The sequence below is a fragment of the Periplaneta americana genome, chromosome 2, assembly GCF_040183065.1.
Source record: "Periplaneta americana isolate PAMFEO1 chromosome 2, P.americana_PAMFEO1_priV1, whole genome shotgun sequence".
NCBI lineage: Eukaryota > Metazoa > Arthropoda > Insecta > Blattodea > Blattidae > Periplaneta > Periplaneta americana.
Window position 1 is genome coordinate 74392257 of NC_091118.1, and position 15288 is coordinate 74407544.

General features: G+C 35.0%; 1 protein-coding gene across 3 annotated transcripts in view; it reads right to left on the reverse strand.

The window, feature by feature from the left end:
* Positions 1-15288, reverse strand: part of LOC138694336 (trichohyalin-like) — a 236062-nt gene that overhangs the window by 187133 nt on the left and 33641 nt on the right. For all 3 annotated transcript variants that reach the window (XM_069817954.1, XM_069817955.1, XM_069817953.1), the window contains one exon: positions 7543-7683. In XM_069817954.1, coding sequence (XP_069674055.1) covers positions 7543-7683 — 141 coding nt within the window. The remainder of the gene's footprint in view (positions 1-7542; positions 7684-15288) is intronic.

The window sequence follows — 15288 nt, forward strand, 5'->3', positions numbered from 1 at the left end:
GAAAACAAAAATGATAAATAAGGGAAAATGATAATAGCAGAAAACCAAAATTATTGTATTTAGGTTTATCCTTCTGAGTTTTGAGAAATTTGTTATTTTATTTTTGAAGTTCAATATAATTCTACATTAAAAAAAAAGTCACCGGCATGAGGAAAAATGCTGAAAAAATTCTGCAGATTACAGTTAGGGCACAAATGCAGGTATATTATACTATACTTCGGGTCTCTGCACATACATCTGATATCATAATTATGTGTAAAGTATAGTATTGTATAGTTATAGTGTATTATAGTATAGTCTCAGGACTCAGGAAGGTATAGACCAGAGTTTATGCTAGAAAATAAATAATTGTCGCAAAAATGCACAAATGAAAAATTATATTTGTGCAAATTGCGAAATGCTAGTGCAATATTCTAAATAATTGTCCAGAAAGATAAAATTAATAAAGTATGCAGAAACAAAAAGTTATGTAATTTATTTCCTGGAGTTTTATTACTCTCAATCCATCTTATCACACTCTAGATATACTTTAAGTAAATCATTAGACGTAGGTATGTTGTTGTTTTCTAATGCCAGGCGTTTTGACAATAAAGTCATTTGACCTCTTGCACTCCAATATTTTTCAAAGATATTATCATAACCAGCCACTGAAGCACAGATTTTGAGGTGTTCCGAATCCATTTCTTGGTTTGAGTTGCACAATGGACAGTTAGGGGACTGATATATTCCAATTCTATGCAGGTGTCTGGCCAAACAATCATGACCTGTTGCCAATCTAAATGCAGCTACAGACGATTTTCGTGGTAAATCGGGAATTAACTGTGGATTTTGATGCAGAGAGTTCCATTTTTTCCCTTGGGATTGTGTTATCAAATTTTGTTTGTTGAAGTCCAAGTATGTAGATTTAATAAATCTTTTCGGAGTAAAACGTAGATTTAGTAACAGGTCTGTAAGTAGCAGTGCTGCCCTTCTTTGCTAAAGCATCCGCATTCTCGTTTCCCAGGATTCCACAATGGGATGGTATCCATTGGAATACAATTCTTTTATTAAGTGATATTAATTGAGAGAGCATTTTAGTTATTTCTGCTGTTTGAGATGAAGGTGTGTGTTTAGAGACTATTGATAGAATAGCTGCTTTGGAGTCTGACAATATAACTGCATTCCTAAATTTATTGATGTGGCATAGAAGATTCCTGAGACTTTCCCTTATTTTTCACTCCAATAAGACGTAGGTATGTTTAGAATCAATTACTGCTGAATTTACATCACATTAAAATACGTTATTTTATGGGCACTCTAAACATTGAAATTCTTTACTAGTAGGCCCTTAAGATTTATTGTTAGCAGAGTGCTAACTCTTTTTACTGAAAGACGGTATCTAATTCCAGTTTTTACAAGATTCATGCAACTAAATCCTCACTCACAATTTACAATATGTGATGGAATTATATAAATCAATTAGAAAAAATTGTTCCCTTAACTTACATGAATTGCATCAACTCTTTGAAATCAATTCCCTATTGCCCAATACCTTTTTGAACACTGCCCATGCCATTAGCATTTCATTTAAATTCAGATTAGTTCAAACACATCTCTGATTTCATTTTCTCCATTACCATCTTCGTTTCTGAAGTCCAATGTTGTCGCATTTTTGCACATTTACATGCAAGTTTGTTGCATTTTTAGAAGTCGAGTAGCAAAATGTGACAAATGCTACTGTGGCTTAAACCATGGTATAGACGCAATAGAGTTATGGACGTATCCCACTGTTCCCTAAATAATTTAAGGGAGAAATACTCATATACTGTAATCAATGCATTTAATTTTTAACAATTATCTTAAATAATGTAAAATCATAATCGACATGACTCGTAATATTTCATTAATCTCTGTAAACTTCCAATAAAAATAAAAGTTTACTACATGCTTAAATAGGGTATAAAATGTACAATTGAATGGTTATTTACTACATTGAATGCACATTTATTAGAACACAATGTACACTATTTCTTGCAGAAAGTCTGTGATTAGCTTTCATTTTTTGCACATTTTACGCCTGCATTTTATAGTGAATTTCAGAGAAGAGCGATACTGAGGTAAACAGAAAGATGGAGTTTTACCATCCCTCACACCATCGTACCAAGTCATGTGTGTGATGATGTACACTCTAGAAATTAGTTCGCAATTCCTTACTAGATGTCGGTCGTTACTGATAATTTAGACAGAAATGAAGCATGTTAAAATCATGAACTTAGATTCGTAATACATTTAGAATGCTGCTGATGTATTTCCTGGAAGGCCTAATTAAAGAGATGGCTAGAGACCGTAACAGGACAGTGAGACCCAATACTTGCACGTCGATCAAGGTGTGAATTAACAGGGGGGGCGGGGGGGAGGATTTCCCCCCTATTGGAAAGTTATCCCCCTCTCATAAATTCATATTAACATCGCTGCCAGAGATAACTTCTATCCCCCTCACAAAATATAATTGTTTTAATACAGGTATACTTTATAAAATACAGTATAATAATAATAATAATCCGTGGCGCTACAGCCTGTGAAGGGCCTAGACCGATCAGCCGGCTGCTGGCCTCACGCCCACATGCCAAAGCAGAGATGGACGATCATCCAACCAGAATGGAGGTATCGTGTGGTTAGCACGATGATCCCCCCAGCCGTTATAGCTGGTATTCGCAACCGGATTTCGCTACCTATCGTAGCTCCCCAAGTGCATCACGATGCTGGGTGGGCACTGGTCCCATACACTGGCCGAAATTTCATGAGAAAATTTCTTCCCCCATGAGGACTCGAACCAGCGCGTATTCCGTAACGTGAGTCCTAGGCAGGATGCCTTAAGGTACGGTCACACATCGCTACTTTTGCAGTGCTACTTTTATACTGCAGCTGCAAAAGTTGCATGTCGTGTTCACACGTAAACCAAAAGTAGCACGCTGCACGCTACTTTTCGTGCTGCGCAATCCGAGTGCTGCAAAAGTTGCAACTGGAGGTTGCGAGTCTGTTCACATGCAAGGCGCTACTTTTGCAACCGCAGTCATGCTGCAGGTTTCCATCTCCGTATTGACTTCTCAATATACATTTTGTGGTTAGGTTCGCATTATTAAGAAACTCATGCGAAAGCTTCCTTATCTATTATTTGCTTTTCTGTCGTATCTAGTATTCAGAAATTGACATTATTTTTACTATAAAGCTTTTAAAAACGCCTATATACTTAAATGATAACCAACAGTATATTCACGTAATCAATGTTGGCAACCCTCCTGTTTGAAACTACGCTACGGAAAATTTAAAACATGAATTATATCGTCACCAATTATGCTCAGACTGTGTTGTGTATTTAATAACTGTTACAAATAATTTAATTTCATCACATTTAACATTAAAATATATCCAAGCAATAAAAGTATCATTGGCACATTTAGGTGGTAACACTGGTTGCAACCGCAGCAAAAGTTTCAACAAAACCGATATCAAAAATGCTGCGGCTGCAACCCTGAGAACCCTGTCCACACGTCGCTACTTTTAAGTTGCAAACAGTATGAAAAAGTAGCAGGCAGCAGGTTCGGCTGCCGCTACTTTTCGGGTTGCACCGTTGTTCACACATCACAGTACAAGAGTTGCGCAGTTTTTTGTACTGCAGTGCTGCAAAAGTAGCGACGTGTGATCGTACCTTTAGACCGCGACGCCACGGCACAGGACAAAATACAGTATAAAGTAAGCAAAAAAAATAATATTGATGTATTATATCACCAGCAAGCCGACAACAATCAATAACTTAGGAATTACACAACTTATCTTAAGCCTGCTCATGGATCTAATTATGCAAGAGAGACAACTCAGTGTGACCAAGTGTTGAGCCGAATCGAATGAAGATAATTATTTTATGTATGGTATTCTCAATCTAGGATTCTATCCCCCCCCCCCTCATCAAAAATCTTAATTCACACCCTGCATCAATGATGATGATAAAATTAATATTACTGTTTAAATTAGGCAGGCTTCCATTAGCTCATACTGTTGCATTCCATACAATTATAATCTGCATCACAAATTAGGCCTATACCATATTGCATAAAAACAATGTCGAGACTTGTCTAGCTCTTTAGGGACTCTCCTGTATGCGTCTAAGCATATAAACATGTACTGAACATAAACAATGAATAGACACATGCCACTGTGGAGATCAACGTTTGTGTCATTGTAAGGCCAACTCTAAACAAGTCACAGCTAAGACAACAAATCTCATTAGTTAAGATGACTGCGCAATACATTCCATAATAAGATCAAGTGTTTATATACCTTCAAATCGTTCTTGTGCGAAAAAATCGAACTAATAAATAAGTTACTATAAAACTGCATTCTTTTCAGGATCCAATGCCTGTCTTCATAACACAGACCACACACACAGTCGTACTAAAAGACAATACCAAATGCATGCGGAGAGTTTGTGGGCTCCACTACGATGATGTATCACGACAGTGTAACATTTTGCATTTTGACACTAATGGCCGGTTTCACCAAGCTTCTTTAAATCAGCACAAACGACTTGTCAACAAATGGATCGTTTAATTTTAACGGGATCTTTAAAAGTTGACTGTTTCACCAAGCCTCGTATCTTTAAAATTAACAGGCGTTTACTAACGAGGGGATTTTGTACTTGTATCTTGCATGTTTTGTTTTTCATACGACCATGGCTTCGAAATCGCGAATTTCATTGGTTACATATGATCATGGCTGACTTTGTTTGGCATGAGGAAACAATCATAGGCAAACGGGTAAGAGGCAGTAATTTTAAGAACATCTTCCTAAATACAGTATGTTGTCACACTGCAATTAAAAAAAAAAGACAGCTGCTTCTAAATGTAAATAATAGGAATGTAGAGCAGTTAAATTGTAACTTCTAAAGGAAATCTAAGAAAATTTAGCGGACTATAAGGTCGACAGCTTCAAAATTGATGCCACACTTAATTATATACAAAGCATTCTAAGCAGTTATATTAGGCCTAAATTTAGGACGGGAAATCGCCTCTACCATAAATTGCATACTACTTTTCCACTGTATTTCATACAAATTTATTAGTACCCTGTAACAATTTTGCCATGCTTGTGTGGCAGGATTCAGGAGAGGTGTCATTAAATTGGATTTTAAGGGGTATCCATTGTCTCCTAAAAGAAAATCTCTTTGCACCCTTTTCATTTAAAAGGCATCCTCCTTTGGAATGTTGTGCTATCTGTCTAGATCATAACATTATCTTAAACCGAGAAGAATCTGTTGGAGAGGCGTTAAGTGGGTGATTCCTATCTGTCGTATTCTAACCTATTACAATTTCAATAAACTAGCGCTGAGGTAGTTCTGCTGGTTTCAGAAGTGAAAATCGATGAATTTATAAGGGATTTTTTTGTGGCAATACATTTGATCGTATATGCAAGGCATAACAAAAACCTAAACTAATCAAACGTAAACTGTCACAGATTCATATGTGCAAGGTGTATAAGCAGAGTACGAAGGAAACTACCTCAGCGCTAGTTTAGCCACAATTTTTCTATATGGAGCTTTACATAGGCCTATGAAATTGTTTGAATATTGAAGGAAAAATATCTTCTTCTATTGCAGATTCTTTTGGCTATATTACTGCCAGGATATACCATACGATTGGAACATGTACACAATCTATGTTGTCTATGACAACATAAAATTTAGCTATAAGCTTATTAGGCCTATAGAAATAATGACTATTGTAATGTTGATAGTACGTCTGATAATTTATTCACATATCTAGACAATATAGCTTTTGATACCTCGTTCATATCATCAATTACCATTTCAAAACTTCCCGCAACGTTATCTTAAAGCGAGAAGAATGTGTTGAAGAGGCGTTAAGTGGGTGATTTCTATGTGTCGTATTCTAACCTATACACTATACAGGTATTCAGTTTCTTCTAGAATCATTCATACTACTTATTTCCTTAATGTGTAGCTTTCGTGGAATTCTTTATCACAATCTTCAAAATGATTATTCCGAGTGTTATTACAACATATGAGTTCGTCGTTATGTTGAAGTTCTAAATAAAGAACTTCATCATCGAATAATTACGTCCGCCATGTTGTTGACTTCTTAACGCATCGTTACTGTTTTAATGCGACGAATAGGTCCTAATAAATTAACAGTGAATTTAAAGATGCGTTAGCAATAATGACACTTGGTGAAACACAAAAACTGACTAACGTGTCATTAAATTATTTAACGGGACGTTATAATGATAACGAAGGTTGATGAAACCAGCCATAAGTTTGACACAGTCTCGGGATTGCAGTCTTCTACATCTTCTTAGTTCAAAGATAATAATGGTGAGAAAAATGTTCACCCTTTCAAAATAAAAGAAAACTATCCATGCAGGAAAACATTGCATTAAGACCATGATTTCTCAATGACCAATGCGATAAAATTATAGTTCAAGGAACGATGGACCCAGAAAAAAAATATCATTATTTATATGGGACTATTTCCAGAACAAAAAAAAAAACGGACCAAAATGACGGCAAAACGACGATAACTGGAACAATGCAACTGGAGTTCAGAATCTAAGGTACTTTTTAATTCCAGGATTGCTGTCTTTTCTTTTATATCTCACATCCACAAATACTAAATGAAGCAAATTAAAGTAGTAATGCACGGAAAATATGTGAACCACTACTGCAGATCGACTGACACATTTGACCGACCTTTCACACAGCCGCTAAGTCCCAGCTTGTCATTATCAGCTTATTGAATTTCTCACCGGTGTCCCCAGTGATGCCACCTACTCTCGGCCAGTGGTCAACATAACATTGTTTTCACCATCCTGTATGATGATTTCATCAGATGTGACAACACAGTAACTGACACAATCATGAGAATCGTACTCCAGTTCCAAGTAGCTTGGCACTCTCACGCCCCAGCTGGTAGGTGGTAAGTACTGCACTAGAACTCGATTTTCTAGGTCAAAGCCACAGAAATTTTGGTAGTACAGTATCAATATTAGTCACATAATACCTCAACTCTAGCTACTGGTGGCAGGTATCTATACTGGGAACTAATTAAAGCACCCTTCATTTGGTTAAAAGAAACCCTAGTTGAAGGCTACATTGAACTACTGTGAAGTTAATGTTATCAGTATCTTACTGGATAAATTAAGACTGACAGATTGATCGGTTGATTGATTGAGAAGTTTCACTGTAATGACGTAACTTTCTCCTCTAGCACATATGGTAAGCACCTTCAATGACCAGCTAAGTGAGCTGAACTACGATACCATCCATGAGTCTCCTTAAAGGAAAGACAAGAATACCGTATCTCAAATGATATGGTGTCATCACATTCCCTAGCTCATTGCAAATTTGTCTTCTCCAATCCTAATAGCACTATTTAACAATAATTAAATTCGGCACAATTAATTTTACCTTGACATTGAATCAAAACAAAATATTAGTCACTGGAAAAAGGAGAGGAGAAAGAGAATGCATATCTTTTTTTTTCATCATACCTTGCGAGTGTTGTCCATAAGTACATTCTTGGACATAGACTCAACAGCATCATGCTCTGACATTGGGTCTTCTTCTTCTTCTTCTTCTTCTTCTTCTTCTTCTTCTTCTTGACCAGAAGTAATTTCTGTTTCTGATGATGGCTGTATAAATAAAATGTTTGATGTAAATGACATAGCTAGGACCACGTTAAATGTGAAATGTAATTCATAAAGTCATTTATAAGCACCAACATTTTTTATATTTATTTTGTTCATGTAATTGAGGGGCTCAGGCATAAAACATGGTAACTGACAATTTGGTTAAAAATGAGATATGTAGCATATAATATGGTATCTTACATTCTGCGTCCAATGCAGTAGTTAGTTTTCCAACATCTCAAAAGATGGCAGAAGTATACAGATTTTACTTTCCTCGTAACTATACAAACTAGCAGTCATATAACCCACATCACCTTCAGAAGTTTCAAGAATCATCAAACATCTCGAAATCGCCTGGCCATGACAAAATTCCAAATATCACTCTAAAAAACTTGCCCAGCAAAGCAATTCTTCATGTTACCAAAATTTTTAATGCTTCTCTCAGTCTTCATTCTTTTCCAACAGTATGGAAGCACGCGAGTATAATAACTGTACCCAAAGCAAGAAAAGATCCTACAATACCTCAGAATAAACGTCCAATTAGTTTATTAGATACTCAGTTCCTGTGCTGGAGAATACAAATCAACCCTGACATGTGTGAATCCATAATTTTCACCAAGTGCACCAAAATACCTGATAGTAAACTTACATTATATAGTCAATCTCTACAATATGTTGATCAAGTTAAATATCTCAGAGTCATTCTTGATGAACGCTTACTTTGGACACAACACATAAAATCTACTGCTGTTAAAGCTACTGCTCGCACTTTTCAAATTTATTCATTACTGCGATCTCCTGTGCTCAGTTTGAAACAGAAGACAAATCTCTGTAGACAATTAATTCTTCCAATTCTTACTTACGCTTTTCCTGCCTGGTTTTATGCACCTCGGACTACCCTCAAGCCACTAGAAACAACGCAAAATAGAGCTCTCCAGATCATCCATGCCTGCGATTGCTTTACAAGCAATATACAAGTTCATGAAGATCTACAGGTTGACTATCTGCACATTCATCTTCTACAAGCTACAAGACACTTCTAACAGAAACTTCATACCAGTGACAATCCTTTCAATATGAATAAAATCCGTCTAACAGTTTAGAAGATACCACTATATGCAGACAAATGACATACCGGAAACTATATTCTTTGTACCAGGGAAATTCAATCAGTCTTCCTGTGAAAACCTTAAAACCGACCTTTTGCAGCACTGTAATACTTCTCTTTGCATATTGTATAATAAGGAAGTGTAACACAAAGGAATTCTTAAGAAGCATTAACAAATGAAGACCTAACTTTCTAAAGGGGCTAAGAATAATTTTCTGAGATATTGATGAAAAACACACTATCAAATGCATGTTGAGATACCTCTGACACCATCTTTTGGAGCATGACGTCATACAAAATTTTTGTTCAATATTCTTTTGAGAAGATTAACTCCATATGTAAATGAAATTATTACAAAATTATTACACTTACAATTCGACGGCTTAGTGTCAAAGGACACTAACTCCAAAAATCGACTTTTTGAGTTATTTATAGTATCATGTTGTATATAGTAGCCTTTATATAGTGTGAAAGTAATATGTCTCTACAAATAATAGTTTTATTTTTCTTGGAGATAGTGTTGTGTTAATTTAGACAGATGCTGAGTGTCAAACAACACTATCTAGACTTAGTTTTCTTTGACAGTAACAAAATATAGACTAGAAGAACACTAAGTCGAGATAGTGTTCTTTGTCTCTAAATTATTTAACATTTCTAAGATTTTATTGGTGACACTGCCTCAGAATATACAACCAAGAATGTAATACAATCACCTACTGTTCATTGTTAGAGAATTGATAATTTTTTAATTAATAGAAAAGCATTCTTAAATCAATCCAGTTTGTAAGAAGTTTACACTTTATAAGAAATGCAGCACAGAATTGCTCTGATAATTTGATACTCTTTTATTAGAGCTAAGAAATACTCAGTTCGAATACTAGGGGCAGGTTAATGGTGAAGATGGCTTTAGCGACATCTAAAATTTCACAAGGAATGAGTGATGAAGCTAATAAGAGCATAGCTGTCAGTAGTCCATGTCCAACGCTGGATAACAGGGAAAGCCCACAAGTCCTTAAATAGTGGAAATAAATTGCTGGTAAAAAAAGTTCTAGACAAAGATTGTACAAAATGTCTCCTTAAATGCAACCTATCATTTAGTGCTGAAGACAAACATGACATTCATAAACAATATTGGAATATTGAGAATAACGATTTGAAGCGGCAATTTTTGATAGGCCTTACAAAAGTGAAAGAAATCCAAATCCAAAAAGGATGAATCTAGAAGGCAAAACACCATTTTTTGTCTGGTGAAAAATAAAGAAAAGATAAAGATATGCAGGGGTTTTTTTCTCGCCATCTTTGACATATCCAACAAAATAATGAAACATATTTTGAAAAAAGTGACAATAACTTAGTGGATACTGATCGAAGAGGAAAGCAAGAACATGGACTAAAGAAATCTGAAAATACTCGTGAATATATAGTGAATCACAGTGCTTCATTTTCAAGAGTACTGTTCAACAAGAGTACAAGAAACGACACTGCAAGAGAATATCTGTCTTGTGATTTAAATTTCCAAACAAATGTATGAACTGTATAAAGAAAAATTCAGAATTTGAACCGAGTTCTAATCTGGACTGTATACCTTAATCAAGGTAACAATGCTGATGAATCGGTATTAAATTATAAAACATAGGTGGCACAATAACCCTAAGGCTGCAGTGCAAAACAATGACGGGCCTAAATGTTGGGGGGATGGAATTCAGGAATGCTAATGTTCAGGCAGAAAACTTTCCATATTATCGTCATATTTTCAAAAATAATTTTAATATAGCTTTTCATAATTCCAGAAAGAATCATTTTCTCGTTGCCAAACTTTCAGGAACGGCCCCGAGGTTCACTCAGCCTCCTATAAAATTGAGTACCGGGTCTTTACCAGGGGTAAAAGGTGGTCAGAGTGTGGTGCCGACCACACCACCTCATTCTAGTGCTGAGGTCATGGAAAGCATGGGGCTCTACCTCCATGCACCCCAAGTGCCTTCATGGCTTGTTACCGGGATACCTTTTATCAATGCCATAAATGTTATAAATATGATCACATGCCTGTACGTAAGAAGATAGAGACGGAGGCAGTTCATCAGTCCCACATTGAAAGAAAGGAAGCAGCTCGTCAAGTAAAAAAAGATTACAACATTTAGAGCACCAGTAAATGATCTTTACTTTTTTAAATTTGATTTTGAAAGCTGTGCGCTACAGTCCAAATGTTAAAATGGAATGAGTGTTTTATAAACATAGATTAGCTGTATATCATTTGACCGAGTATGATGTAGCCAACAGAACAGCAGAAAATTTTTTATGGAACGAGAAAATTGCAGAAAGAGGAGCTGCAGAGGTACCATCATGTCTCATTGCTCAAATGAAAAAAAACTGCAAAATGGTAAAAGGTTGTGTTTCATGTCCGATACATGTGGAGGACTGTGCTTATATCAACCATGCTCCTCTACGCTGTGAATGTTTTGGACGTACCTCAAATTGAACATTTTTTTTTTAACTGGGACATTCACAAATGGACACAGTCCACGCACACATTGAAGAAAAAAAACAGCAAAATATGCAGAAATATTTGATCCATCAGAGTGGTATACTATAGTTAGAGCTGTATCAAAAATAGAAGTGGAACAGAGTAATGTAATGATGTAAGAGAAATTCAGAAGACATCAATAAAGAACAAGAAAGTTTACACTAATGGAAACATTGTAAATGGCTGGATATAATGTGGTTCCAGTTTCAGAAAAGTGACAGTGAACACGTATTTTTTTTTTTAAATACAATTATGATGAATTCCATAAATTCAACGTACAGAGGAAGATAACACATGGATTTAGGCTAGATAACCTTCAGCTTAAACCAAAGCATCATGGTGCACTGAAAATATACAAGATTAGAAAATTAATAATGTATTGCAACTGTGTAAACAGAACATTATATCAGGAAATTACCATTTATTTTAGAACAGTTTAAAAATGAAGAACAGGAAATCTTAGTAGAAGATACTCAAGATGAAGAGCAATGAGTGACTATAAAACTAAGAGGAAATTTTAAATTTTTATATGAGAGGTATGGATATTGATACTATTCAAAACAAATACTGAATCAAATAAAATGTAATATATTCAGATTATAATTTTATTCAATGTCATTCAAGTTATAAATTCTGAGTTAAGTGTGTATTTTCTTTTTATTACGTGCAGACAGACTTTTAAATCAACTTAATTTGTAGGCTTTGCTATTTTTTTAAATAAATTGATCATTAGTTAAATAACTTTTTCATCCAAACTCCTCATCCATTGTGGTAAATTAAAGTAGCGTAACATTAGCAACTATTTAAAAACACTATTGTTCTAAAATGCAATGTAAATTGAAGATAACTTTGCTCTTTTATTATTTTATAATGCACTGTTAAAATTATTATTTCAGATAATACTATAAATTAATCTAATAATGATAATATTATGCTTTTATGCTTTATAAATAATATTAACTGGCACTTTTATAATAATGCTAATATGTTTTGAGTTTAGATAATGTTCCTTTATAAAGAAGAAGAAATATAATTGCAGCTCTGCACAATAAGTTAAATTTATTAATTTGCATTGTCAAATAGATCTATAATTTTTTATTACAGTGTTTAAATTCAATATTTTGGCATTTATTTTTAACACTATCTACTAAATTGAACGCTTTGTGTTAGTAACAAAGAACACTATCTCCAAAATGTGTTAATTTTTAAGACAATATTATATATTTCTAGAAAATATGTATTGTATTGTCTTTAAGGTTATATTCTATATATATGGTTTAAATTTTATCAATATATCTCTTAAATTAAAGCAGTAACATAAGAAAATGTACACAAACTGTTTTTTGCCTCTCCTGTAAAGTTATGATTTTGGAGTTAGTGTTCTTTGACATTAAGCCGTCGAATTTAACTATGACAGAGCCTATTTAGTAATGAAAACAGGCAAAATAGAAATAATGAGGACAATATTCAAATACGAACTCCTGAGTCATTTATACTCGAACCCACACTTTCTGAAATCGAAATTGCGATAGAAAACCTGAGAAAGTACAAATCTCCAAGAAATGCACTATATAGTGAAATTTATAAGCTTGCACTTGCTATTTGGGAAAAGAAAATTGTACCAGAACAATGGAATGGAGTCCATAGTTGTACCTATGCTTAAGAAAGAGGAAAAGACTAATTGTAGTAACTTTCAAGGAATACCACTTTTACTGATGTCATATAAAATTTTGTCCAATATTCTTTTGAGAAGATTAAATTCATATATAGATGAAATTACTGGGGATCATCAATATGGTCTTAGATGTATCAGATCGACTATTGATCAGAAGTTTTGTACTTCACAGATATTGGAGGAAAAAATGGGAGTATAAGGATACAATACATTAGTTATTCATAGATTTCAAAAAGGCATATGACTCGGTTAAGAGAGAAGTTTTATATAATATTCTTATTGAATTTGATATTCCCAAGAAACTAGTTCGATTAATTAAAATGTGTCTCAGTGAAACTTACAGCGGAGTCCGTATAGGCCAGTTTTTATCTGATGCTTTTCCAATTCACTGCGGTCTAAAGCAAGGAGATGCACTATCACCTTTACTTTTTAACTTTACTCTAGAATATACTATTAGGAAAGTTCAGGATAACAGAGAGGGTTTGGAATTGAACGGGTTACATCAGCTTCTTATCTATGCAGATGACGTGAATATGTTAGGAGAAACTCCACAAAAGATTAGGAAAACATGGAAATTTTACTTGAAGCAAGTAAAGCGATAGGTTTGGAAGTAAACCCCGAAAAGACAAAGTATATGATTATATCTCGTGATCAGAATATTGTACGAAATGGAAACATAAAAATTAGAGATTTATCCTTTGAAGAGGTAGAAAAATTCAAATATCTTGGAGCAACAGTAACAAATATAAATGACAATCGGGAGGAAATTAAACGCAGAATAAATATGGGAAATGCCTGTTATTATTGGGTTGAGAAGTTTGTCATCCAACTAAAAGTTGGAATTTACAAAACAGTTATATTACCAGTTAATTGTTTTCAGAACATGGGAGGGGTGGTAATAGGAGGAAGCAGAATAAAGTGCATAAGATTTGCTGATGATATGGCGTTGTTAGCAGAAGAGGAGACGATTCCAAGAGATATGCCAGTGGAGCTAAATGACAGCTATGAACAGTACGGGATGAAGACAGATGCAAACAAGACGAAGACCATGGTTGTCAGAAGAAAAATAAAGAAGATAAACGTGCAAATACTAAATGAAGCAGTAGAACAAGTGGACACCTTCAAATACTTGGGATGTACTATAAGCAGTAACATGAGTTGCTGCCAATAAGTCAAAAGAAGGATAGAAATGGCAACGGAAGCTTTTAATAGGAAAAAGAGCATCTGTGGATCTCTAGAAAAAAACTAAAGGACTAGTGAAGTGCTTTGTGTGGAGTGTGGCATTCTATGAAGCAGAAGTGAAGAGAAGGGACTACACGCATTTGAAATGTGGATCTGGAGAAGAATGGAGTGTGTGAATTGGACAGATAGAATAAGAAATCTGCGATATCTGTGCTGGAAAGAGTGGGTGAAGGAAGAATGATGCTGAAACTATCAGGAAGAGAAAAAGAAATTGATTGGGTCACTGACTGAGAAGAAACTGCCTACTGAAGGATGCACTGAAAGGAATGGTGAAAGGTAGAAGAGTTCGGAAGCAGAAGAAGATATCAGATGATAGACAACATTAAGATATATGGATCATATGCGGAGACCAAGAGAAAGGCAGAAAATAGGAAAGATTGGAGAATACTGGATCTGCAGTGAAACATCTGCCATTTGGAAGAACACTATGTATGTATTATTGGTTGTTCTGTATGGTTGTGAAACTGTACTCTCACTCTGAGAAAGGAACAGAAGTTAAGAGTGTTCGAGAATAAGATGCTTAGGAAAAGATCTGAGGCTAAGAGGGATGAAGTTACAGAAAATGGAGAAAGTTATACAATGCAGAACTGCATGCATTGTACTCTTCACCTAACATAATTAAGAACATTAAATCCAGATGTTTGAGATGGGAGGGCATGTAGCATGTATGGACAAATCCAGAAATGCATATAGAATGTTAGTTGGAAGACAGGAGTGAAAAAGACCGCTGGGGAGGCCGAGACATAGATGGAAGATAATATTAAAATGGATTTGAGAAAGGTGGGATATGATGCTAGGAACTGGATTAATCTTGCTCAGAATAGGGACAGATGGCAGACTTATGTGAGGGCGGCAATAAATCTCTGGGTTCTTAAAAGCCATTAGTAAGTAAGAGCTCAATTAGTAATGACTGGTTGTTGGTCAGGAAGAGGGATGGTCTCTGGAAAGTTGTAAGTGTTAAAAACTGTGCAGGAAATTATTACACATAAGAAAGTGATTATTAGGACTCGAAGAAATATAATGCACTTATGCCCCAAAAAATACCAAAATATGACATGAAAA